At 32.8% G+C, this 27,339-nt stretch overlaps 3 protein-coding genes across 3 annotated transcripts; 2 read left to right on the top strand and 1 right to left on the bottom strand.

Annotated features, from left to right (window-relative positions):
- Positions 1 to 1,594, top strand: LOC102666377 (uncharacterized). Its single transcript, XM_006583573.4, has 2 exons — positions 1 to 513; positions 947 to 1,594. The coding sequence occupies exons 1-2, from the start codon at positions 123 to 125 to the stop codon at positions 1,306 to 1,308; spliced, it is 753 nt and encodes a 250-aa protein (XP_006583636.1). The 5' UTR covers positions 1 to 122; the 3' UTR covers positions 1,309 to 1,594.
- A 6,753-nt stretch (positions 1,595 to 8,347) lies between these two features.
- LOC100810805 (UPF0481 protein At3g47200) lies at positions 8,348 to 9,718 on the bottom strand. The gene has a single exon (XM_003530222.3). The coding sequence runs from the start codon at positions 9,716 to 9,718 to the stop codon at positions 8,348 to 8,350; it is 1,371 nt and encodes a 456-aa protein (XP_003530270.1).
- A 1,897-nt stretch (positions 9,719 to 11,615) lies between these two features.
- On the top strand, positions 11,616 to 12,926 carry LOC100527657 (uncharacterized). Its single transcript, NM_001248633.2, has 2 exons — positions 11,616 to 11,916; positions 12,504 to 12,926. The coding sequence occupies exons 1-2, from the start codon at positions 11,634 to 11,636 to the stop codon at positions 12,647 to 12,649; spliced, it is 429 nt and encodes a 142-aa protein (NP_001235562.1). The 5' UTR covers positions 11,616 to 11,633; the 3' UTR covers positions 12,650 to 12,926.
- The last annotated feature ends 14,413 nt before the right edge of the window (positions 12,927 to 27,339 follow it).

Below are 27,339 nucleotides of genomic sequence, written 5' to 3'. Positions count from 1 at the left end.
TTTTTTTAATATGTAAAAAGAATTAATTATCTATCTTAGTGTTTGGACTTTGTTGCCTCAAAAACAAGAAAAGAACTTCCAAAATCCATTGTTGTCTTGGCTGCAAGTGTGAGAGAGAGATCATGGAGGATTCTGCCACGACTGGTCATCACAACGAAAGAAAAAGAAGCTGTGACAACAATGCTTTTGCCAAGTTTGTTCCCTTTTCTCCACCATTAGAACACGACACCGAATCAATCGAGGCTAAATTTGGTGGTCACCATGACCATGGCCAAAAGAGACTCAAACCAAATTCTCAAGCTCCTTTATTAGAAACCACCACCAACTTCTCCCCCTCTTCTCATCTTCCTAACCAAAACATTGACACAAAGGAAACACCAGATTTTCCATCTCCATCAACTTCCTTTAAGCATTCAGATAATGTTGGACCATCACCTCAATCCATTGGTAGCAAGTCATCACACATTGAGTATGTGGAGAATGATGGGAAAATCAGCAAAACAGTCTCAGATAGTGAGTTCCAACACCTACTTTTTCTCTTTATTTGAAACATTAATAGGTATCATATAACATCATAGACACCCCATTTTTCTCTTTATATAAAATATTTTAGGTACTTTTCAATCAAAATTAGAGTTAGTTTTATCTAGGTAGTAACCTTAAATGCTCACCTTTATTGTGCAAGTTATTGAGCTAAAATTCTAATTTTAAATTGAAGAACAACACCAAAAACATGCTAAGGTTGGCCTAATAGTGAGAAGTTTGGGTAGTTTACATGAAGTTTTAGGTTTTAACTTTACTGTTATCATTATACACAAAAAATACCCTAGGAACTATTTTTTGTTTTTTGGAAGGCAATACCTTAGGAACTTCAACTAAATTTTGTCTTAATAGATATCATACACCACCGCTCCATCATTAATTTATTCTTGCATTTGCTGTGCAGGTTGTAATTGGAAAGAAGATCAGAATCAGAGTGAGCTAGAATCAATGATATCTATGGCAGCTGAGGAACTATCCAGGAGGCCTAAAACCGGGGGCATCTACAAAGAAATTGCGAATCAACGCGAGTGCACCGTGAAACGTTTGAAAGATTTGTCAAACAAAGAGCCTACAATAGATGTTGGACTTGAGATGGCTGATGCAGCACATCTTTTGAAACTTATGAGCTTCTCAAGCAATGAGATCGAGATGGCAGGGCAAAAGGGTCACAAAGGAGCTAAGTTGTTGCTTCAAGCAGAGATCCTACGCAAGAAAGGACAAGAACTCATTGCGGAGTGCCAGAACTTGCTGCAAAATGCATTATAACTTGTGGTATTTGGATGAGAAGCATTGGTTCTATGTTGTTGACGAGAAGGTTACAGGTTCATGGCTTAGTTCAGATCTCTCTGCCATCAAACTAGGCATTTCTGCATTTTGGTAGAGTTGAAACAATTTTAGGTATATTTTGCATTGGATAAAAAATTGTATACTGAATTTTAGTCCTAACTCACTTTTAGAACAAAAGTATCCAAATATTAATCATTTCCCTATAAAATCAATTTTAACCATACGGAATTCTGCAAAATCAATTTTCAAAACATGTATGTACAAACACACACTACATTTTTCTTCTGTGTTTATTAGGTATTGAAGATTTTCGCACTTCTGCCATGGTTACTGGTGTACTTGAAAATTACAAAAAATAATAATGTTACAATAAAATGTAATCAATTTAAGCAAAATAAAAGGATTTTAAATATAATAAAGAAGAAGATTTAACGGTACTTAAGTTTGCTCCAATAACTGAAACTTAATGCAATACAACCCCACAAAATATAGCAACTGAGTGTGAAAGCTGATATGAAAGAATCGCTCAGTCTACATGACTGTACAAGCCAATTTGGCCAACAAGTATTGTCGTTGAAACTTTTCATGACACTATCTTCGGTCTATCTTTATGCATGTGCTAACCAATTGCTACAACACTAACACTATTTGCACAAAACCAAACTCAATAATTGTATATTATTAAAACAATTTTCTGGCTAGAAACGTGTAAACAATTGCAATGATTTTTCCCTGCATATTTTCTTCTCTAGTCTTAACCCGGGTATGGATAGCGGTGGGTTACTCATAGGAATTGAAGAATAATGTGGTCCAACCATAGTAAATTACAAGTAACAGTGTACTACCCACAGGGATTGGAGATTGTTATTGCAATAACTCGTGAAGCTATCAAATCACCTTTTTTAAGTTTCCTAATTTGTAGACAATAAAGAGTCAAATAATTTGTTAGAATTAGAATATTTGATTCCCTTTTTTTTTGCATCTGGTTTGCCAATCAATAGCAGATTTTACGGGATTCTGGTTTTTTTATTGTTGTAGAAATGCATGTTATGTTATTCAATAAAAAAATATAACCTTCTGCAGTTTAGTATCTTTCTTTTGTTCTTGCTACAACCCTATACATCTTTCTAAATAACCAACAAATTGGTAATCAAAGCAAACTTCTTACGGGACCTGAACCATGGATACTGAGGCAAGCTTTTCACAGGTTGTTCTTCCTGTGTTTAATGGAGAGAACTACGACCTTTGGAAAGTGAGAATGGAAAATTACTTGAAGGCTCTAGATGTTTGGGAAGTTGTAGAAGAGGATTATGATGTTCCTCAACTACCAGACAATCCTACAATCGCCTAGATGAAAAATCACAAGGAGAGAAAAAACAGAAAAGCAAAGACAAAGGCTTGTCTATTTACTAGAGTCTCAAAAACAATTTTCATAAGAATCATGAAACTAAAAACTGCAAGTGCCATATGGAATTATTTGAAGGAGGAGTATGAAGAAGATGATTGGATACGAAACATGCAAGTTTTGAATTTAATTCGAGAATTCAAATTACAAAGGATGAAGGAGTCTGATACAATCAAAGATTTCTCAGACAGACTGCTTGACATTGCTAACAAGGTGAGGTTGTTAGACACAGAATTTGAAGATTCAAGAATTGTACAAAAAATACATGTAACAGTTCCTGAAAAATATGAAGCCTCTGTAACAACTTTGGAGAACACAAAGGATCAATCTCAGATCACTTTGTTAGAAGTTTTGCATGCTTTAAAGACGCAAGAACAAAAGAAGGCTTATGAGGTAGGAAGAATCTGTGGAGGGTGCATTTCAAGTAAAGTTGCAAATAAAAAATAATGGAAAATGCCATAGCAACAGACCTGAAGCTTTTGCAAACAACAAAAATCAAAACAGCAACACTCAGGTACATCCACCTTGCCCTTACTGTAAAAAAACTAATCACCCACAAAAAAAGTGTTGGTGGAGGCCAGATGTAAGGTGTCATAGGTGTGGTCAGTTAGGGCATGTTGAAAGAATATGCAAATTTCAACAACAACAAGAAGAAGTCAAGGTTGTTGAGGACCAATCACAAGAGGAGCAGTTGTTCGTTGCATCATGTTTGGCTTCCAGTAGCTCTACAAAAAGTTGGCTTATTGATAGTGGTTGTACAAACCACATGACCTATGATCGTGAGCTCTTTACAGAACTTGATGAAGCTATTTTTTCTAAAGTCAAGATAGGAAATGCAACATATATTGAAATAAAAGGCAAAGGAATTGTGTGAATTTAAGGCCACACGGGTTTGAAACTAATTTCTGATAACTGCTAAATATGAGTTATTTTGATAATAAAAATATATTGAAAATATCTTTAAAAATATTAATTTAGCAGTTATCTTTAGCTTAAATATTAAGATTTGATATTTTTCTTATTTATGACTTGCAGATATGAAAATGAGAGATTAAAGGAGAAAAATATCCAAAAAAATATCCAAAATATCAAGAAATCTCAAGAAGATATGATTACAAGCAAAACAAATCCAAAGGATATCAAAAATATCAAAAAAGAAAGATTTCTAGCATCAGGCCCAAGTCCACTCCAACAATTATAAAAAGAGAGTCAAGCCAAGGAGGAGAAACACACAACAACCCCCCTCACCAAGGGGTTTCATTTACTCCCTCTCTTTCTTTCACCCCCTTCTCATTGTAAAGCCCTCAATGACCATCAGTGGATAATCCTCTAGTTAGGGCCTCGCAGGCCTAAAAGTCAAGCGATGTATGATGTACTCACTATTTATCAATGCAAAGGTGTTTTCTATTCTATTATCTTTTCTGTTTTTATCTTGCATTATTCATCTTTATAGTGTGTTAGGGGTTAGACGCTCGGGAGAGGGTAACTTCTAAATAAGATTTAAAGAAGGTATGCATGCATTGGTTTTAGGGTTAGACACTCGGAAGAGGATAACTTCTAATAGAACAAAAAGAAAGGATTTCATAAGAAAGTCATTGCTAGGAATAGAATGATTATTTTATGCCCATGCATTCTTGCAAACAGCTAGAATTCATACTTCATGCTATTTGTTGAGTCTTTGCAAAGGAATTTGGAAGATAGATAAATAAAATAGGCTTGTCATTGTGAGGAATCAAGGGCAAGTAATTGAACAGATGTGGGTAGAACAAAGTCACCTAAATTGATAAAGAAAAATCATAAACTCATACCTCCTAGGCAAACAAGGTAGTAGGTCAGGTCCCAACCTTATCATATTCTGAATTTATTTTATTTTTATCTTCTACTTTTCTTTTCTTATCTTTTATCCTCTATTTTCTTTATCATATCTTAATTTAAATATTTTATCTTCTCTATCCTCTATTTTTATCTTTAAATCTTTTATCCTTTCTTTTAAATCTTTATCTTATCTACTATATTTTCTTATCTTTATTTGAAATTCTTTATCTATTGCTTTTAGATTGGGTTTGCATTAATCTAAGTACAAACAAAGTCCATGTGGATTTGACACTCGGACTTCTAAGTACTTTACTACTTGTGACAAATTTGGTACACTTGCCAATGAGTCAACAATTTCCTATGTGTTATATGTCTTAGAAATTAATCAAAACCTTTTGAGTGTTCCTCAGTTGCTTGAAAAAGGTTATAAGGTGTTGTTTGAAGACAAAAATTGCATGATTAAAGACTCAGAAGTTAGAGAGGTGTTCAATGTTCAAATGAAAGGCAAAAGTTTTGCCTTGGATTTCATAAACAAAGAACATGTTGTAATGCACAAAAAGGTTAGTAGCACAATTCTTTGGCACAAGAGATTGGGGCATTTCCATCATGGTGCTCTAATGTTTATGAAACAAACAATCTTGCAAAAAACTCGCTTGAATTAGAAGAAGAACTTCCTGCATGTGCTATCTGCCAATATGGAAAGCAAACAAGACTCCCTTTTCCACAAACTATGACTTGGAGGGCTACAGAAAGGCTGTAATTGATACACATTGATGTTGGAGGACCCATGAGAACACCATCACTAAATAGGAGTAAGTATTATGTTGTTTTCATTGATGACAATACAAGGATGTGCTGGATTTACTTTATGAGGTTTAAATCTGAAGTTGTTGACATCTTTTGGAAATTCAAAGCTTGGGTGGAAACTCAAAGCAAGTGTAAATTACAGGTAATCAGATCTGACAATGGATCTGAATATACCTGTGAAAAATTTAATAAGTTCTATGAACATGTGGGCATAGAACCCTAGTTGACAACACCTTATTCTCCTCAACAAAATGGCACCTCAGAAAGGAAGAATAGGATGGTTATGGAGATGACTAGGTGCTTACTTCATGTAAAAGAATTGCCCAAGAAATTCTGGGCGGAAGCCGCAAATACTGCAGTTTTCTTGCTTAACAGACTACTAACAAAAGCTTTGCAAAAGAAGACACCATTTGAAGCATGTTATGGCTATAAACCTGAGTTGCTCAATCTAAAGATATTTGGTTGTTTGTGCTTTTCTTACATTCCTTCGGTTAAGAGGTACAAACTAGACAAGAAAGCAGAACCTGAAATCTTTGTAGGCTATAGCTTAATTTCAAAGGCCTACAGGATCTATTTGCCACATTATGACAAGTAATTGTTAGCAGGAATCTGAGATTCTTGGAGCTGGATAGTTGGAAACTTAGAATTGGGAATATGACAAGAAGATTGAATTTCAAAAGGAGAATAAGAACGTAGACGAAGAACTTGTTAGAGGAACAAGATCACTTTTTGATATCTATCAAAGGTGTAATATTTCTATCATGGAACCTGCTCGATGTGAGGAGGCTGCAACCAATAAAAAATGGATAAGTGCAATGGAGGAGAAGCTCAAGATGATTGAAAAAAATTAGACATGGGAATTGGTGGACAAGCCTAATCATAAGAAAGCTATTGGAGTCAATTGGGTTTACAAAACCAAGCTTAATCCAAATGGTTCTATAAACAAGTATAAAGCAAGACTGGTAGTTAAGGGATATGCCCAAATCTTTGGGGTAGATTTTTCTAAAACCTTTGTTGCACAAAATGGTTGGGCTATACATCAAATGGATGTCAAGTCCATTTTTTTGTATGGGTACAACCAGAAGGTTTTGTTGTCCTAGGACAAAAAGAGAAAGTGTATAGATTGAATAAGGCCTTATATGGGCTAAAACAAGCACCAAGATCATGGTATAGCGAAATTGATGCACACTTGGTGAACTTAGGCTTTGTAAAAAGTCCAACTGAATTTACCCTTTATGTCAAAAAGGTTGATAATGACATACTTGTGGTATCTCTTTATGTTGATGATTTGTTTGTTACAGGAAGTCATGATGAGTTTATTGATAAGTTCAAAGAAAGAGTGAAAGATGCCTTTGAAATGACAGACCTTGGAAAGATGACATTCTTCCTTGGTATGCAGGTGCAACAAAAGCATAATGAAATATTTGTGTACCAGCAAAAATATGCGAAAGAAGTCCTTAGGAAGTTCAACATGGAAGAGTGCAAACCAACTCCAACTCCAATGAATCAGAAGAAATTTTTTTGCAAAGAAGATGAAGCTGAAAAGGTTGATGAAAGGTTGTACAAAATCCTAATAGGGTGCTTGATGTATTTGATAGCAACTAGGCCAAATATAATGTATGTTGTGAGTTTACTATCAAGGTAAATGCATTGTGCTGGTGAAATTCACTTTCAAGCAGCAAAAAGAATCCTTAGATATGTTAAAGACCTAGAATAAGGTTCAATCAAGTTAAAATTTTTAATCTTCTTAGTTATTCTGATAATGATTGGGCAGGATGTGTTGATGATATGAGGAGCACTTCAGGTTATTGCTTTACTTTAGGTTTTGGTATGTTTTCATGGTGTTCTAAAAAACAAGAAGTTATACTTCAATCAACAGCAGAAGCAAAGTATATGACTGTTGTTGCTGCGGTAAACCAAGCTCATGATAGACCTGCACACAGAACCAACAGAAAACACACAAGTATTTATTGACAACCAAGCTGCAATTTCAATTGCAAATGATCCATTGTTCCATCGGAGAACAAAACACTTCAAGATCAAGTTTTTCTTTCTAAGAGAAGTTTAGAAGGATGGAGAAGTACAACTTGTTCATTGTAGAACAGAATATCAAAATGCTAACATTCTAACATAGGTGCTTCCTAAAAACAGATTTGAGTTCTTGAGGAAAAGATTTGGAATAAGAGCTTCACGGTCAAGGAGGAGTGTTGATTGCAATGACCCATGAAGTTGTCAAATCACCTTTGTAAGTTTCCTAATTTGTAGGCAATAAAGAGTCAAATAATTTGCTAGAATTAGAATATTTGATTCTCTCTTTTTGGCATTTGTTTTGCCGATCAATAGTAGATTTTATGAGATTCTGATTTTCTTATTAGTGTATAAATGCATGTTATACTATTCAATAAAAATACAGCCTTTTGCAGTTTAATATCTTTCTTTTGTTCTTGCTAGAACCCTATACATTTTTCTAAATAACCAACAGCTAATGCATGACCAATGACCATAGAAAACCATTGAAGAGTACTGAGTTCGTGTGAATGCTTGCCACCTTTGTAACTCTTATTAGGAGAGATTACATTTTTCATCACGTGCTTTTGAACTACTCCCTCAACAGAATATAAAATTATTCACTATATAAACAATACACGTCTCTAACAGTTGGAAGAATTTATTGTTACCTATTTCTTTTTCATAGCTGTTATGAAAATTACTGATATAATGGTAAATATATCTTGAAAAATTTCTCTCTAATGGGAGGTATAAGAAAGAAATTACTAACTTACTTTATAATAGTAATAAAATAGTCATAAACTATAGAAGTTAATATAATACATATCACCTGGACCTGAATTAGAACACAATTTAATGTACTACTATATAAATAAAAGAAAATATTTATTGCGTCCTTTCACTTTTTTTGCATTAGTACAATATTTCTGGTCTATCATGAATCATGGATTTCATGGTTACAGTTACACTTACAAAATTTACTTAGCCACGGGCTGAATAGTAGGTTTGCATAATGGTAAGAGCAAGCAGAGCAGCAGCTACCACAATCCCTATCAATTTCCACACATTTGGGATATGATCTCTAATCAAGATTTTATAGCTGTGTTTGCAAGAGTATCTGATGCATTCTACACAAAGGTTGCAACAATGCAACATCAGTATAGGGAACTTCCTCAAGGGGTTCACTGCTGAGTAAGCATTCAAGTCCTCACAAAGTTTGCTGTAACTATTGTCCATTTGGTCCACTCCCTTTGTGATTGTGCCAAACAAAGTGAGCAAATCTCTGTTGCTGATCTTAGTACCTTTCACCAAAACACCATTTTCCACAAGCAGCTCAATATCTTGCACAGAACACATCAAGCCTCTAAGAAACAAAGCATAAGAAGTGAATTGCCTGTTGATGCCAATTCTACTTTGCTCCCATGCAATGAAGTTCCTCAAATAGACCTCAGTTGTGTCAACTACATGAAGTGGTGGAATTTCAAGCACCCCTTTGGAAAATCTTATGTCAAAGCCAAACCAGTTAACCAACTTGCTGTGTCTCTCAACTTTCCTAATTGTTACACCAGCAGCTCTAAGCCTTGTCGCGCAACGCTTAAGCTCTTGCTGAGCTTGTTTCACCTTTTGTCCCTCATCAACAATGGAGGACAAGTGCATGAGGTGAAGAAAATGCGCCACGCTAGGACACCGGATCAAAGGGTAGCTGAAGAGAGACAGTGTGAGATCAGCAACAAGGTGATCAGCTTCACTTGTGAAGACATTGGGAAAAAGCATCCTAGCCAATGTCTTGAGAACAAAAAAGGGCATTTGGTTCTCTAGTAGAGTGAAATCGGTGAGAATAGATAAAAACACCTCTTTGTGTCCTAGTATTGGATCTGAAGAAGAACCATTATTATGGTTATCTTCTTTTGGAATTTGAGGAACCATGTTTGGTGGTGCGCATCTAAGAAGAAGTTCTAGCAAGAAGGAGCCATCAAGTAACATTATTTTGGCTAGCTCATGAGTTTCATATTTGATGTTACCTCCATAGCTTGCACGAACTGCATCGTCCAAGCCTAGAATGACAGTGCCACATTCATCCAAGGTTGAAACTGGATTTTGAGTTCTATGAAGGAGAGCCAGCATGTAACGCCATTTGTGCTCTTCCATGGCCAGAAGGTGGCTACTTGTTCCTCTGTATAAGGGTCCAATGCTGACAAACTTTGGTGAATAAGCTTCCTCATTTGATTTTCTAAGCTTGCTTGAAACACAAGGGATGCTGCTTATGAAGGACTTAACCTCTCTGTGATCTAGAGATCCTAGTGTCACTTTGATAGAATGCATCCAACCAGACTCATTTTGAGTTTGGTCCATGACTCTGAACTCTTAAGAAATGAAGGGTGTGGATATAGAAATAAAATGCAACTTGGTAAATACTCAAACCAGTGAAGGATAGATAAGGGTTTGCTGAAAGCAATCCCACACTCCCACCTAAAACTAAATTTCAAATAGGTTACTCTGATTGAGTGATTCTGTATAAATAAAAAATAGAAAAAAGCCTGATCAGATTCTGTTTGAGCTTGCTTAGGCACTGCCTAATGTCTAAAGTTGGATCACCCTTTAATGTAAAAGATTGAAGCATAACGTCATTTATTCAAACTTGAAAGGATCTAGGAACAGTCAGAATATATTTTTATTGGTCCTGTAGCCTAAAGTCATAAAGCAACTTTAGATTCGAGAAAGAATTTAAACAGACATGATTTATCAGGTTATTTTTAAGATATTATTATTTGAAATGAATGAAAATATTTTAAAAAAGAAATGTAGTTTAATTACGACTCTCATTGCTTTACATTATTAAATAACAATTCAAGTTGTTAAACTTGCATCTAAGAATGACCATTTGTTATGTAAACAAGGGACTAGTTGTTGCAACTACATGTACATATTGACTGTCTAGTGTGCACAATTTTTTGTCTTTTCTTTTGACGTGTTCTTCTGAAAAAAAAAAAAAAAGTGAATTTGAGTGCGTGTTTGGGGTGAGCCTATTATGGACCTCTTCCCCTAAAAACACGTCAAATGGACTTATTTACCTGAAAGTTAGGATTTGTCAATTCCACAAAATAGGAAGAGAGGGTCTATACGTACGTTGGATAATCGCTATCAACATGCGCTAGGTTACTTATGCCCGTTTGTCTTTAGCACCTGCTCAATAGTTAAGGACTTAATGGAATGAAATTCTATTTGTATTAGATTAGATTAGATGTCGGAATGAAGACGTGTTGTTGACGGAAGTTTCCCAGTTCCCACAAATATTATTGGTAGTTATTGCTTAATTTCTGAGATGATTTCATTTGTGACATAATGATCATGACATGTACTACATATGGCCCTTGGATTATAACATAATACCAACCAAGTAGTAAATTCTGACACTATTATAAGAATATTTTTAAAGAGAGGTGCTTTCATGATTTTTTTATTAAAGAATGATGTCAAAGTGAGTTATGTTAAGAATAATTTCTTATATAAGAAACTCTAATATTTAAATTTTTTGTGATTTTTTATGATTTTTTATATTAAAGTAAAATTTTATATAAATTTTTTATGAATAATATGACATTATGAGAACCAAAAAAAATAATACAGAGATCAAGATGATTAAGAAACTCATAAAAGTTTCTTACAATCGAGATGCTATGAGATTCTTCCATTTCTTAATCAGTAATTCATGTTATGGAATTACCGTGCCAAGAAGGTTCTTCCTATGAATAAATTGATAAATAAGCATGTGTGTTACTGTACTAGGAAAGAAAAAAGTAAAGGTCTGCAGAAAAGTAAAGTTGGGGCTCGAGAAAAAGTGAATAAAGTTGTTGAACATTGACAACTTTTGCACTTAAGACTGATAAAGTCCCTTGATTGGTGGTAGATGAAACCCAACCACTGAAATTTATTCTTACACAAATCTGTAAAGTTAATAAAGTTGTTGAACATTGACAACTTTTGCACTTGAGACTGATAAAGTCCCTGATTGATGGTAGATGAAACCCATCCACTGAAATTTATTCTTACACAAATCTGTAAAGTTACAATATCTCGAATCCTTAGGTGATTTATGCTTAACTAAAATGTTTAATATTATATAATAAAAGTGGCATAAGAAATTCTCTATGTAGGTACACACACCCCAAACCATAATTTTCCTTATCATATATTACCACATTTTTTGCCAAGAATGCCTCTAAATATATCCTTACAGAATAAAAAAATTGTGTCTTCGTCTTGAAGCATGGAAGATCATGGACAGAACCAAAGGAAGAGGCACAATGTATTTGGTGCGTTTGTGGATAAATCACTTGGTTACCCATCTTCTGGTGCAGATGACCATGACCCCAAGAAGCTTAAACCCAATTCTGAAGCTCCTTTATCAACCATAGACCAACAAGTCCCTGCATTACCCCTTCCCAATATATTGGTTTCTGCATTTAAGGAGAACACCACAGATGGTGTCAAATTTCAACTGTTTGTGAGCAAATCTTATACACAATCAACTTCAACTTCCCCTCCACCAGGTCAGTATGCATCTTTATGAATTATGTTTGCATAATTACATGGTCAAAAAGTCAATCTAAGATCTTAGAGATGAGTGCATGTTTGATTTCATATTGAAAAATTGATTCCAAAGTCAAAAATTAATTCTGAATAAATTTTCACTATTTAGTTTCACATCCAAAAATAATTCAGGATTGATTCTAAGTCCAAAAATGATTTTTAAAGTTAAAACAACTTTAAGTAACTTTTGTGTTAAATTCAAAATTTTATAATGAGTTTTACTCTTAATTTAATTTTATAATAAAAACATTTAAAAATAAATCATATCAATTCAAAATCAATTTCATTCAAAAATCAATTTAGATGTGCAAAGAGTATTAATGAATTGATGAACTTGATCACATAACTAGACTAAATATGAATCATGTCATGGAAGAATATGAAACCATTTACAAGATAAGTGGTCTTATGCATTGTTCATACTTCAAGCCCAAATATAGGTAGTTGGTTCATGAACCTTGAATTCAACATTGAAATTTCCATTTTTCAATAGCTACCAATAAATAATAAGTTTGTGACTGGAAGTGCAACTTTCTTGGTGGTGCAGTATACACATTGAAAGTCACAAATGCTTCAACTTCGAATGCAGACGTTGAACCTGCAGGGAACATAGTTGATGGTGGAGTAGCACCAGTGTTGACAGAAACGAGACTAATAGCTGAGGGCCAATTTATGCTACGCTCTCGGCTCTAATATTATTGTCTTTGAAGCGTAGCCTAGTAGTTAGGCAGTGCTCATTTCATTTGTCCTTGAAGTGTGGTGTTGTTCCAAATTGAATCCAAAAGGATTGTGCACACTGCAGTACTTTCCAATCCAACAGTTACATTTTCAGTTTTTCCAATTTTACTTTATTTGTTTAAGTAATATGGATGTGTACTAATGTACTATGGACTAAGTAATGTACTACGGATTAAGTAATGTTCTGTTTCCTAAAATTGAAACTTATAATGGACCATTGAAATCGATGTGTGAAACTATATGCTCTCATATCAACTTATTTGTTTATCTGTTAATGTAGGAGGAATGCTCTCATATCAACTTATTTGTTTATCTGTTAATGTAGGAGGAATTCTATCTTTCAATGTATTTCTCTTCTATTAAAAGATTTATAAACTCACTCCTTCCATTGTCCATTTAAATCTAGGTTAAATTGTCAAAAATAATATTTGTTCTTTCTTCTCTTGAATCCTCTAAATTGTATTTTCCATTTGATGATGTAATTCTCACAAGAAATCAAATACAAGTGATATTCACAATTTTTTCTCTTATATTATTCTTCGTAAGCATTTTCATTATCAATAGTTGAGACACCTTTTTGTAAGAAAAATATTTTTTATTAAAATTCTCTTCATTTTCCACTAGAGTTTGTTAGATACTTTAAATTTATCTTTTAATGATTTGGATATTGTTGAATTTTAGATTATTTATAGATTATTGGAGAATGGTGCTAAAGGAGCTATGACAATAAAAAACTTTGTTGTACGCAGCCTTACCCGTGCATATACAAAGAGGCTGTTTCCGGATTCGAACCGATGACCAACAAGTCACCAAGGCACAACTTTACCGCTGCACCAGGGCTCGCCCTCTAAAGGAGCTATGACAATAAACCAATTAAAAACTAAAACAAGATTTAGGGGAAGTTGAGGTCATCAAATTTGAGACATATTAAAGTAGGAAGTTACTAACTGTTAATGCAAGTTTTATTTTTGTTCTCCTATGATAATGTTGAAAAAGGTTGATTTTTTTTATTGACGTTAAGTTTCTCGTATTTGTTTATATGAATCATCTTCGTAAGTTACACATAATCAACTAATAAGAGGTTATAAGTTGAACAAAAAATACCTTTTGTTCTTGTGCATAAAGTGTTCGCTTACATCCTTGTAGCAAATGGTCCCAATCCCGGATCACTACTCGGAGAATGAGACTGTGAATCGTATAATTTACAAATATATGCTAAATAGAGATTTTTCATACTATTTCTCTTAGTTATATACTAGGTTTTGGTATGAAAGTCATTCAAATGTTTATGTAGTGATATTTTACTTTACAAATTGTTCGTTAAATTATAAATTTCTTGTGTAGCATGATCTTTAGTAGTTTTCAGTTATTTCCTTAGTTGCAGTAAGTTTTGGTACTCTGATTGGCCTCTTGTGTACTGATCTTTCTCCAGGTATGATGATCTTTCTCCAGGTATGAGGCAGGATGTCAATGTTATTCTAGATGTTAGAAAAGCATTAGAAGGTATGATATGACAATATTCCAAACATGTTTTGAATTGATCGAATATGTACAAGTTCATCTTGAAATGATAAATTTTTTGTTATTTGTTGATACTGAGTAAAATCTACAACAAATAAGTCTACTAATCGCTACTTATCTATATTTTCATCCTATTTTAGAAGGTATGAAGCTTTACATTTCTGACAACAAGGTGATCTTGATGGAAGGTTTTGAAGGTGTTGTTTCACCTAAGTATTTTGAAACGATAGAATCATGGCATGACAGACGGCCAATAATTGACATAATAATAAATTTTAAGCCTATTACTTACAAAATAATTAGTTATTAATTATAAAATATATTACAATTTCAAGAATATCAGTTACTCAATAGTCAATACAAACGGCTAATTAATTATAATTTAAAACTATTAGTTACTGATTACAAATTATAACATTACCATTTATTATTAATATTTTGAAATATCAGTTACTCAATACAAATTCTAATACAATTATTATGTTTTGTTATGACACAAATGTCTAAATTAATTCTCATTAATATATTTATATTTATTAAGAATTTTAATTTGATCAATTTTAATATACATATTCTAGAAATATTTAAATTTATTTAAATCATTAGTTTTTTTTTAGGATATTTAAATCATTTGTTAAATTAAAATAAGTTTTAATGTTATTAACACATGCATAATCTACTAATTTAATTTATTAATATAGCACATCACATATATAAAATAAAAGAAAATTATATTTACAATCAATGAAATTTTTTCCCCCAATATTAAAGATAATTGATCGACGTGACAGAAGTCCTAGACATGTTTAACCATTTGGTTAGCCAAAGCCTGAATACCTTTTTCAAGTAATTAATCTCCTCTAATCTTGTAACTATTTGATAATTTAAATTATACTTTTTTGTAATAATACAAATAAATTGTTTAAATATTATTTAACTATAGTGAGCAACTGGGAGCCAATTTTTATCTCCTATTTTCATAGTAAAGTGATGTGTATTATTTTATATTTTACCATGACAACCTAACCATGATTAGCATGACATTTACCAAACTTGCATAAATATTATTTTTAAATGAATATACAATATCATGTTGTGCTCGGTAATATGATCTAATTTTAATATTTTGACATATGATAATTGATGAGTGACTAATGTTTCACTGTTGTATTGACCTATTGATCTTCCACAACTATCCCATGGACAAAAGACTTTAAGGATATATACTATTTCAAAGGTGAATTTTTTATTATTTTACAACTTTGTCTATAATTTAATTTGGACTCCAACATACACTATAATTGATTAGTGTGTAAAGGAAGTGTGCAATAGTCACGTTGTTTATAATTAGTAGTAATGCTATTATAACATTATACCATATGTGATCATGTTGTATGCAGCTTAGTATCCACGCTTTTTCTTTTTATTTTTTGTTCTAGGAACATGTCTCCTCTTACCTTTAATTGTAAGATTGATTTTCAACAAATTCAATATACCTTATGTCGACTTATTCATTTATAAAAATTATATCATACTAAAATGATCAAAATTTTATTTACAATCAATATTCTTTTCATTAATGTTCTTTTTTTTTTTTTTTTCAAACATATTTGGCAAACATAGCACTTAAGAAATTCTACTCTTTCAATAATAATTATAAATTTATTTTTTATTTGAATTGTCATCTCAGCATAAACAGGCCATTTAAATTATGCCATATTAGCCAAATTTAATTTATAATTGTTATATTTCTCCTTTTGCCTTACAGAAAGTAGTAAAAAACTTTAAGATCACATGACAATTTACAACAAATAATGACATGTCCTACACATTTCACTACTATGAAATAGTATGTTCACTTTTACTTTTCTTATCTAAAAATAAAAAAATCATGTTCTTGTGGAAGTATAACTTTTATTTAAATTTGAAGGCAAATTATATTATACTTTTTTTATATCTTTAAATTAAAAAAATTAAAGTTCAAAGTCTATGAAATATCAAGGACGACAAGGGCAACATCAGAAATACAATAATGTTCACATCCTCAAGAAATATTATTTGGAAGGTATTTATTTTTATTTGTGTGTTTTGAAAGTTGATCATGGATTAATTCTAATACTCATGTGTGAAATAAAATTTAATTTAATTTTTCACATTTTATTATTTTTTTCTTTATATATATATATATATATATATATATATATATATATATATATATATATATATATATATATAACATTTTAAAATGTTTCTCTCATACTTAGGTTTGTGTGATTGGCATAAAATTTTAAAATTTAAGTAAAATTATAAAAAAAATTATGTCATTTTATTCAAACCACACCTCTATTTTTCATCAATGAGTAATTTAATTTTTAAAATTTTGTTTTGTAAAATTTAATTTATATTCTTAGGGCATGTTGGGTTGGATGGGAAGGAAGGGGGAGAGGAGGGAAAATTTTCTTATTATCTTTAGTCTCCTGGTTATTTTTTGCTCCACATTGATCTTTAAAATGAATATTTGACTAAATTGAATATTTTTTAAAAAAAATAAAATATAATAATATATTTATCATCAAGTTAAATATATTAAATTTAAAAATATTTCAATTAAATTAATTAGGAGTGAAAAAAATCAAGAAATTAAAGATAATAAAATATTTGAAGATAAGAAAATAAGACAATTAAATCAAATTACATAGTTTATTAAAAAAAATTCTCTTCCCTCCCTTCCAACCAAACCACCTTTGGTTAATGTTTTCTTTCAATTTATAGGAATGCACCAAAAAAGTAACTAGAGATATTAAAATTTTAAGATTTTTGTATATTTATATTTAATACTATATAAATTCTATATATTTTTTACATTATAAATTTTAATAAATATATTAGCCTCTCAAAATTAATTAACAATTAATATTTAATTGATAATTAAATACAATTTAAAAAGTTAAATTATTAGTTATTAGTTGTAAAAGAATACTGCATTTTAAATTTTCATTAGAACACATTTTTTGTTGATTTTTCATATTAAAATACTTAATTCATATTTTATTTTATGATTATTAATGTATGGTACACATTTTGAATTTTAAATTTAATTTTTTGTCATTGTTATGTCTCATTATGACACAATTTGATTTTTTATTATTTATATTAATGATTTGATTCAGATTATATTTGATTATTAATGAACAACACAATTCTAAATTTTAAATTTCAATTTCTTAACTCAATACATATTAAAATCGTTTATTACCTTACATGTCATACTACTATATGATTGGAAATGTTATCTAATTACATAACAGCTCGATCTACTATATTTTTATTTTTTTTTACACAAGAATCCAACAAAGTAAAATGAAATATGAATTTAACAAGATCTCAACACAAATCGTGATTATTGGTTTCTAAAAGTGTGTATTGCTCGATAATGGAATGTTGATAATAAGAAAGATGAGCAACATCCAATGTTATTGGAAATGATGTTGTTGGATGAAAAATTAACTATTTCCTTTTACATTTTACATATCATTCAATTTTTTCATATTTGTATATAATGAATTATTTTTTTATAAAAATTAAATAAATATTAAAAAATTTAAAACCTTTTTTAGGTTCAGGATACAATTGAAAGTTTCTTATGACACTAGTATAGCAACATTCACAATGTTTGATTGAGATGCACAATAAATTCTAAATACAAAAATACAACAACATCTAAATTCCTTTACACCCAAAATACAAATAAGGCTGACATACCTCAATATTGTATACATTTTACAAACACACTTTAATTTTTGAAATCAAGCTCACAGCTCACAACTTGAAGGAAGAATTTCAAACCTATATCGTCACAAAGACTTTTATCCTCTCTTCAAAGGGTAACCATATTTATAATTTATTTTCATTTTTACTTCTTGTACAAATTATTAATAGTTTCATCCATTAATTAATATTTTTATTAAAAATAAAAAGGAGCCGACTTCACCACGACAAATATCATCATATGAGAGTCACATGAATAACTAATTATAAGTCAAAGCCCAAAGCTATAAGCATCCAACAAGTCAAAACATGCATCTTCATCATTTAATGAAAAAATTTATCAAATATCACAAAGTCCATTAAAAACAAGGCAAATGAACAAATTGTCATAAGTCAAAGTCCAAAGCTACAACTATCCAAAGTCAAAAGATGTATCTTCGTCATCAAAAGAAGAAGAAAGTCCATTAAGAAAAAATGTGAAAAAACAATCTGTCATAAGTAAAAGCGCAAAGGTACAAGCATCCAAAAAGTCAAGAGATACATCTTCATCATCAAATGAAGTTTATTCAATCTTAGAAAATTCATTAAGGAGAAAGGCGGATAAACAAATTGTTGTTTTAACGTCCTCAAGAGTCGGCCTTACTTCAAAGTTAAAAAAGAAGCACACCAAAAAAAACAAAAGTCAACAACAAGTCACCAGCAAAAGAAAATAAATACAAAAAATCTATTTAAATAAGCAATTTTTGGGGTCTTACCATTATGATTGACTTTTTCTTTCATTAAATATATTTATTTGGTTGTTTTATTATATCAATTTCACTTTATCTTTATATTGTTCTTATAAAATTTATACATAATATTTACTTTAATCAACTTTAGTTGAGTGATCAGCTCCCAATTTGAAATATTCTCTTATAAATATATTGATAAATAAAAAATATCTTAATTTATACGTAATTTTTTTTTCTCCTTTAATAGAAAAGAATATAAAATAGCATTGTAAATTATATTTTAATTTTTTTAAAAATATTTATAAACCCACACAACACATGGATCTCATTCTAGTTTACATTTACTATTGTTAAAATCATTATGAAGTCAATAGTCTTATAATATGCAAAAGAAACATGACTACACCCAACTGAGTAAATTACAACACATTGAGTTGGTGACGAAAGAGTTGAATTGGATCCCCACAAATTATATCCTCTTGGGAAGGGAGAGAGTTAAATATGACTAAGTTAGGATTAGTCTTATAGTCGATCCAAAGAATCAAAACTTATAGAGATAGTATCATTAGTGAGCACAACATCTTAATTATGGTGGTAAATCAAGATCATAATTACTACAAATTATTTATATTTTATTAACTTAAAATAAAATTTTGGTCTGTGTCTCTTTATTTATTAAAGAGAGCTAGGATACAAAAGGTAAAAATAAAATTTCAGAAATTTTCAACTCATTTAATTTGTAAAAAAAAAAAAGGAATTAATTAGGTTTGTAATCAATTTAATTTTCTACAATTTTAACCAAACCAAAGTTATAAACGAATGAATTCTCTCAGGTCATTTTCAACACAATAAGGTTAATTTCAATTCAAATCATTTATCTGTCATTTCCATAAAAGATATTTAAAGTTAGAAAATAGACTCGATAGTGGAGCATAATTTATCGTATACATCAAAAGGTCCATTCACAGAGAATAATAGTGAGGGTGTTACTTAGTGCACCCAGTATTTTTGCTGGGGCACCCAGCACCTGTGATGAAATGACAAAAATGTCCTTCACCCTAATAATATAAATACTCCTACATTTTCGTTCGTACAGCGCGAATCCTTTGTCTCTTCTTCCTACGACCGCTTCTTCCTCTTTCTCTCACCATTTACCTCTTCCTCTTCTTGTCACCGTTGGTGTTGGTGCTTGTTCCTCTTCTGCTCATCCTTCATCTTCCTCTATGCTAGTGGTTGTTGTTGTTGGTGGTTGTTGGTCCTTCGTCTTCTTTAGTTCTTCAATTCTTCTTCTCATTCGTTGGGTAATCTTCTTCAAGGTAAGTGGTGTTCTTCTTGTTCAGTTCTTCAGTACTTCTTCTTGTTCCTCTTCCCGCTTTCAAGTTGTTTTTGTTGAAGTGTTCAATGATTTCTTGCTATTGTGATGTTGTTGCTTGATTGTATTGTTTTATGTAATTGATTTTTGGTGTTTGTTGTTGTTGTTGTTGGTTTTTTTAAAGCTTTGTCGGAAAAAATGGCTTATTGCCGACAAAAATCTATACGAATTGATGATCCGTATGGGTCATACGGATTAGTAATCCGTATGACCTATACAGATTACTAATCCATATGAGTTTTTTTTTTTTTTTTACTTTTTAAATTTATTTGAAAATTTTTTTTCTTTTATTTTTGGTAAAATTTATTTAAGTTATTATTAAAAAAAATTCAGTGTCTTGTGGCCAATTGATCCGTATGGTATTTTTTTAAAAAAAAATTAATTCAAATAAAAAAACTGAAAATTTTTGTTGCAATCTTTTAAAAAATCCTTGTGAGTGTGAGTTATTTTTTTAAAAAAATTAATAATTGTTATGTATGGTAAAAAATATTTTAGTTATTTATTAAAATTTAATAAACCTTGCCATACAGTGATCCGTATGGTAGACACGATAATGGTTAGAACTAGAGGTCTTGGTCGGGCTTTAGGCCGAGCAATAGGAAAAGTCTTGGGGAAGAAAGACACGAGTGACGATGATGCCCCCAACAGCGAAAGCCTACTGCATCGGCCTGTAGACAGCAACAATAAGAGCGTGTTGTTGAGGACCCTCCTATGGCCACAAAGGAATTGAACGAAGAGCAACTAGAAGCACCTGTTGAAGAAGTTGTTACTGATGTTGAGGGTTTTCCAGACGGACCCCATGACACATCAGTTCTTAGAGATTTTGAAAATCACATTACTTTAAGAGTCTGTAATGGAGAAGTATGTAATTTTTAAAAAACATAAATAACGTAGTTTACTAGTTAATAATTTTTTTACATCATCGATATTATTGTTTGCAGGAACGTCCTGAGCTGAAGTTATCTTCCCATGGAAGGAAGATGGCTAAGTTCGAGAGGCCTACTTCAGAGATTGAAGATCTCGTGGCGACCAGTGGACTAAATCCTTTGATCGTCTGTTCCCTAGATACTGGTGTTTCACCTCTCGGCAACTGTGAAATTTATCAGCAAGTATACTGAGTCACAAGTAATATAAAACGGTAAGAACCGAGTATCGAATCATAGGGAGTTTGTTTCATTCAGAAAAGCGTTCATTCAATAAGTAGACATTTGTATACATCATGAAATGGAGATAAACACAGGATGCACTTGCAATTCTAAAGATAACTACAAAATTAACTATCTAAATATAAAAGATAAACAAATGAATTAAAAACGTTGGGTCCTTCTACTGAGTAACTTGATGCAATTAAAATTTTTTCTCTATCTAATGTTGTTTCTGTGTTTAATGCTAAGGACAATTGTCCCAAACAACGATGTCTCGCATGAATGGGCTAATTCTAATGAAACTTCGATCTTGGATCCCTCGTCAAACTTGGCCTAACCGAACAACATTAAGGTCATAGCATAGTAAAAACTAGAGTCCCTACACTTTGTGTCCAAATAATACAGTTATCTAACCCTGCTCTATCCAGTTCTAAGGATTCAAAACATTTTCCAATGTTAAAAATCCTAACTTTACACACAAATGGGTGATTAGACCAAAAGCATGCTAGAATTAAATTCAGATAGAAGTAATGAACACATCAAAACAACATTAAATAGATAGTAAATAATATTTACATTAAGACTCGACAAAGATTCCCCACAAAAGCTTTAGCCTTTCATGGCAAGGTACCACCTTTCAGCTATAATAAGGTTTTTTTGAAGCAAAATACAGATTACACAGTGGTGGGGATGTCTCCTCCACCTCTAGGAACCTACAAATTACTCTAAAACCTAGAATCCTCTTGAAAGCTGGGGTTTTTGGTGCTCCCTTGCGTTGTTGCGTCTCTCACATAATAGTTCTATGTGTTTTTTGCCAAAGCTCCCTCCTTTTTTGCCAACTTCAGCTTTTAAGGGCTTTCTGTCCTTGAAGGCTCGCTTAGCCCGATTTTCGCGCTAAACGCGAGTTAGTGATTTTCTGCTGAGCGAGCTGGGAGCGCTTAGCGTGAGAGAAGACAATCGACTCCCTGAGCGAGCTGATGATGTGCTAAGCGCGTAGATGCTTGACAGATTCTCCTCCAGATTCTCCTGATTCGCTAAGCGGGCTGAGTGCCTCGCTTAGCAGATGATTCTCGCTAAGCGCACAAGCCTCGCTTAGCGAGAGACCAGCCACTACAACCTTCTATTTCTTCATCTTTTCACCTGAAACTGAAGTTGCAAACACATTAATTCACATGGAAGGAAATATCTCTGCATAAAAATCAAATTAAACCTAAAAATATGTACAAACCTACAAAAAGAACCAAAAATTGGGGGAAAGACATGATTTTCATAAAGCTTTTCAACACAAAAGTTAGTCATAAATGACGACTAACATCGGGGACTAATGTCTGCTTTTGTGGAACGTTGGCATAAGGAAACTAGCAGTTTCCATTTGCCCATCGAAGAGGTGACTATCACCTTGGATGACGTCGTGTCGTTGCTACATCTATCTGTTGTAGGGGCGTGCCACAGCTTCAAGCTACTTCATGTCGATGACGCTATCGAAATGTTGGTGGAATTACTCGAGTTCAGTGCTGTAGAGGTGAGAGTTGAGACGATTTAGTGTCATGGCTCTTATGTTCGACTATCGTGGCTGCGTGAGGTGTATGAGATGAAGATCGAGGCATGTCACTGGACTGTAGCAATGTGAGTATATTTGTCGCATCTGCTTGGATGCACCCTCTTTACTAACAAGAGTGTCACACACGTGCACGTGGTATTCTTGGATGCACTGTGTGACATGACGCAAAGTGGGGTTACGCTTGGGGCACTGCTTCACTTGTGCACATGTATGATAATTTAAATGACGCGTCCAAGAGCACGATGAGGCAACTTGCAGGATATATCACTCTATTACAAGTTAGTTAAGATGTTACGAAAAAAAATTTCATTGAAGTTGAATATTATATGTTGTCGTGTATTTTAATGAATATGCTTGCAAAATATATTCAGTGTTGGATCTACGAGCATTTCGCGTCCGTTGGTTCCGCTGTTCCTGCCGAGGATTATGATGAGAGGAGACCGAGTGCATGCCGATGGACCTCTGGCAAGGCACTGCCCATTTCCACGTATTGGAGGCGTCCGGATAAACTGATCCTTGACGCGATGTGCTGGATTCCGTACAGTGACCACCGTTTATTTAGAGAATTTGATGTCATCTCATTATTTTCCGGCCACATCCTGTTGCGTCTTCATTCTCTGTTGAAGAAATTGATGATAGATGGATGCAGTTTGGTGAATACATTGAACCTGTAGGGCAATTATGTGCAGTGTCTGGCCACTGCTCACCAAATTACATGGGTTGGTTTTACATGATCTCGCATCCATTCATAAGACCAGCGCAACCAGGAGATCCTCCTAGAGTTCCTCTAGTTCAACAATATGAGAATTTGTTGAAGCAAATATGTATTAGCAATCGCTGGTGGCAGCGGCACCTAATGAGGCAGACGTTGATGTGCATCATGTTTGACATGCAGTGGTAAAATATTTTTTTGGTATTTGTGTTTGTTGCTTTCTTTAGTATTTTATTACTAACAATTGTTATGTTTGTTTTTTTTCACTTACTAGGATGACTTTGTATCAATTGGTGATAAGTTGGAAAGGCTACTGAACCTGAGGATCCTGACCAAAGGAACAGAAACCTATACTGTTGTTGAAGAATGTGAGGGCATCGCAAAAAGCTACATTGGCCACCCAACTGTAGGTAACAGATCCAGGCGTAGGTGGCGTATGGACGGTCATTGAAGTTGTTTTATTTTTGCCTTGTATATGTCATTTATAATTTTTTGGATAATTTATTTATTTGGTGCATTTATTTTTTGCCTGTGACATTTGGTTATTTATTTGGAATATTTTTAATTTTGTGGATAATTTATTTATTTGGTTGATTTGGTTAATTTTTAATTTTAATGATTATGTGATATAAATTTTTGTGATGCGTTTATCGTTAATTAGTCGTTAATGTTGCGTCATGTTTGATGCAACATAAAGCGTGACACGACATTGTTGTACTTGACAACACAAACACGAATCTGTGTGCATGTCTATTTAAAAAAAATTCAAGAAGTCTTAGTGAACACCATCTATATATATCACACCAACACTCTAAAAAATCACACATTCTCTCCCAAACCAACTTGACAAACCAAATTTTACAACAAACTATTGCATTTTTGGGAGAAACAAGCAGTCAGGTGATTGTGAACTCCAGATTAGCTTTTATTTTTCCGAATGGATTGATTATTCACAACGAAACTGATGTTTATTTCCAAAGTTCCACTCCAATACCCATTCGAGTACCTAACAATTGTGGTTTTCGAATGTTAAAAAGTAGAATGCACAATACCCTTCAGCTAACCGATGATCAATATTTGGATGAAATTTACTACCAACGACCATTCACAGATGCAGGTAACCAATTTCGCTTTCAATCTATGCAATTGAAAAACGGTGATGATGTTAGCACAATGTTAATGTGTAATCATCAATTGTTGTGTGTTGGCCTGATTGAGTTATTATACACCATTGGTAGAACATCAGATGGTATATTAAACTTACTTCAAGCCACTATAACCCCTACTCATGATGTCTTGCTATATTACAACAGGAGGTGGAACATGCAACGCCAACACGACTTTGTCGGTTACTCATTCACAGGAAAAAATCCAAAAAAAATTGACATTCATTCCGGATGTACCATCGATGAACTGCAGGATTTGATCAAGCAAGTTGCACCTCAAGGGATTCCCCCTTACGGTATTCATGAATCACAAATGGTAAGGCGATTTTTTTTTCGACAACCTGGTCATTATGAGTATTCAGACAAAGTTATCAAACTTGAAATTATTGAGCTGAAAACTGACGATGATGTGCTAAAGGTCTTAGTACAGTCTAACTAAAGAAAATAATTTGGGCCAACAGAAATTTTTGTTGTTTTTAGTCAACAGGTAATGGAAATGGAAGACGACATGTCTCGGTCACAACATGATTCAATGCAAAATTAGTATTAGTTAATTGTAGTTTTTCATGCAATTTTTTTTTTGTTTCAACTATGTTGAAGTTAATGGAATGTTTGAATTCGTGTCCATTAGCGAATGAAACCGTATGATTATTATTTTCAAAGCTTTTAATTATTTTCTAACTTTTAAAAATAATGATTGAAAACAAAATTATGAATGTCAACAAAATAATAATTTACACAAACGTCAATGTTAATAACATTTTATGTTCATAGTTCACCTAAATCAACAAATTCGGTTTTCGGTCTAGACAAAGTTGTGTAACGCTGCATTCTACCTATGTACAGAGTGGGTCACTGCTTTGCCTGAGAAATGACAATGTGTACTCCATAACAACACCACTGGTGGTAAAGGACAATGGTCTCGTAGCAAAACCTGTTAGATAACGACAAACAAATAGAACGTAAGATACCAAACTACAGTATCACCAGTTATACTAACATCATAATTATGTGATTACCTGTACAAAATGATTTTCATACACATGACTAATGCATATTACGCGATGCACAGAAGAATCTGGTGGCGGCTAACTTCTAAGATGAAAAAATGTCATGCTTTGTTATCATGAAAGAGAAACAACGATCACGTTGTGTCGTGAACCAATGACATATCTCATATCCGTAATATTCATCTATTTATCCATGGTAACCTACATGTAAAAAATAACAAATGACAATTACTTAAAGGTTATTTTAAGAAAAAGTGACATAACAATGAACTTATGCACCATAGATAATCCGTCAACAAGTAGGGAATACTTTAATTCCTCAAATCTCTCTATGCTACCAACTAGGTTGATATACTCTTTGGACTAGCTTGTCAGTTCTTTATGTAGATGGTTGCGCACCAATGACCATGATTCTTTACCCATACCTAATAACACAGTTATTGTCCGATAACCATAATTACCATCCACTTTGACATGAATAATGTTTTCAATAGAATCCTGGATGCAATGATGAAATTGATCAAACATTGGAATATTCTGTCTCTGTATTGGTTTTGATTGACTTTTGTTGTTTGGTTAACGGTTTTTTGGTCTTCACCTTTTCTGGAGGAGGATACATGGAGTTCATATCAGGATAAGCAATTTCTCACAACTTTGACTTCAGATGTACTTTACCACAAACATCGAGCTGCTCAAAGCGTTTCGATATGGTTTCCATCTCCTCAGTTATGGTTACCTGCGTCTCACATAACCATTGATCTGAAAAACTAAGTCTCCACCAAAAAATGTGGATTGTCTTGAGTGGTATGGAGCTAACAACATATTTAAACAACTCACATGCACATGAAAGACCGTGGGTATTCCTCATGACACATCCACAACGTGAAGGTTTTTTGCCTGCATAAGCTACACACTCATACTTAGGATCAATTTCATTTAAAGCGTACCTTAATACCATGCCAAGTAGTTTTTTTGTACAAGGTTACTTTAAACACATGCCCAACCACATGCGTACTTGTCTCAAAAGATGTTTTAATCTAGGTGTGTTGAACTGTCATCATATTATTGATTGCTTCCCAAACACTGCATATGTCATCAACAGAGTTTTGTAGGAGCCTCTTTAGTGACCAATGAGCTCTCAACTCTACAAATGAAATATACAACATGTAAACAACCGCACCATTTTCATTTAAGTCAACACTTAAACAAATGAACACAAACAAAAAACAATATTGATACCTGTTAGTGGTTGTGTTTCCTAGATGTATCACTTTGTTGGTCCATGCTTTCACAAATCTTTCTTTGTGCGGAATCACCCATGTTTGACACACATAGTCCACAAACATAGGCCATAGAGAGCAAGCCATTTCAAAGTTTTTAAGGTACTCATCAAAAGAACTCTCACATGAAAAGTCAACCAAACTCCCCCAAGCATCCATCACATAATCCCATGCATTCTTTTGAGCAACCAGGGTTTTGCACTTTGTCTTCACATTCTTGTCAATGTGAAACCGACACAACAAGTTCGTAGCATCTGGGAATACAGTTTTCACTGCATTTATCAAAGACAAATCCCTGTCGGTGACAATAACCCTGGGGAGTGCATCAACTGTCATGAAAAGACCTCAAAACCGCTGTAAAGCCCAAACAACATTATTA

The sequence above is a fragment of the Glycine max genome, chromosome 7 (genome assembly GCF_000004515.6).
Source record: "Glycine max cultivar Williams 82 chromosome 7, Glycine_max_v4.0, whole genome shotgun sequence".
Classification (NCBI taxonomy): domain Eukaryota; kingdom Viridiplantae; phylum Streptophyta; class Magnoliopsida; order Fabales; family Fabaceae; genus Glycine; species Glycine max.
This window is presented reverse-complemented; position numbering and strand designations above follow the sequence as displayed.

Excerpts from the sequence above, each read along its gene's own strand:
- LOC102666377 (XM_006583573.4), top strand. The coding sequence starts at position 123 with ATGGAGGATTCTGCCACGACTGGTCATCACAACGAAAGAAAAAGAAGC. Across the intron at positions 514-946 it reads CAGCAAAACAGTCTCAGATA|GTTGTAATTGGAAAGAAGAT; the intron begins GTGAGTTCCAAC and ends TTTGCTGTGCAG.
- LOC100527657 (NM_001248633.2), top strand. The coding sequence starts at position 11,634 with ATGGAAGATCATGGACAGAACCAAAGGAAGAGGCACAATGTATTTGGT. Across the intron at positions 11,917-12,503 it reads TTCAACTTCCCCTCCACCAG|TATACACATTGAAAGTCACA; the intron begins GTCAGTATGCAT and ends TTGGTGGTGCAG.
- LOC100810805 (XM_003530222.3), bottom strand. The coding sequence starts at position 9,718 with ATGGACCAAACTCAAAATGAGTCTGGTTGGATGCATTCTATCAAAGTG.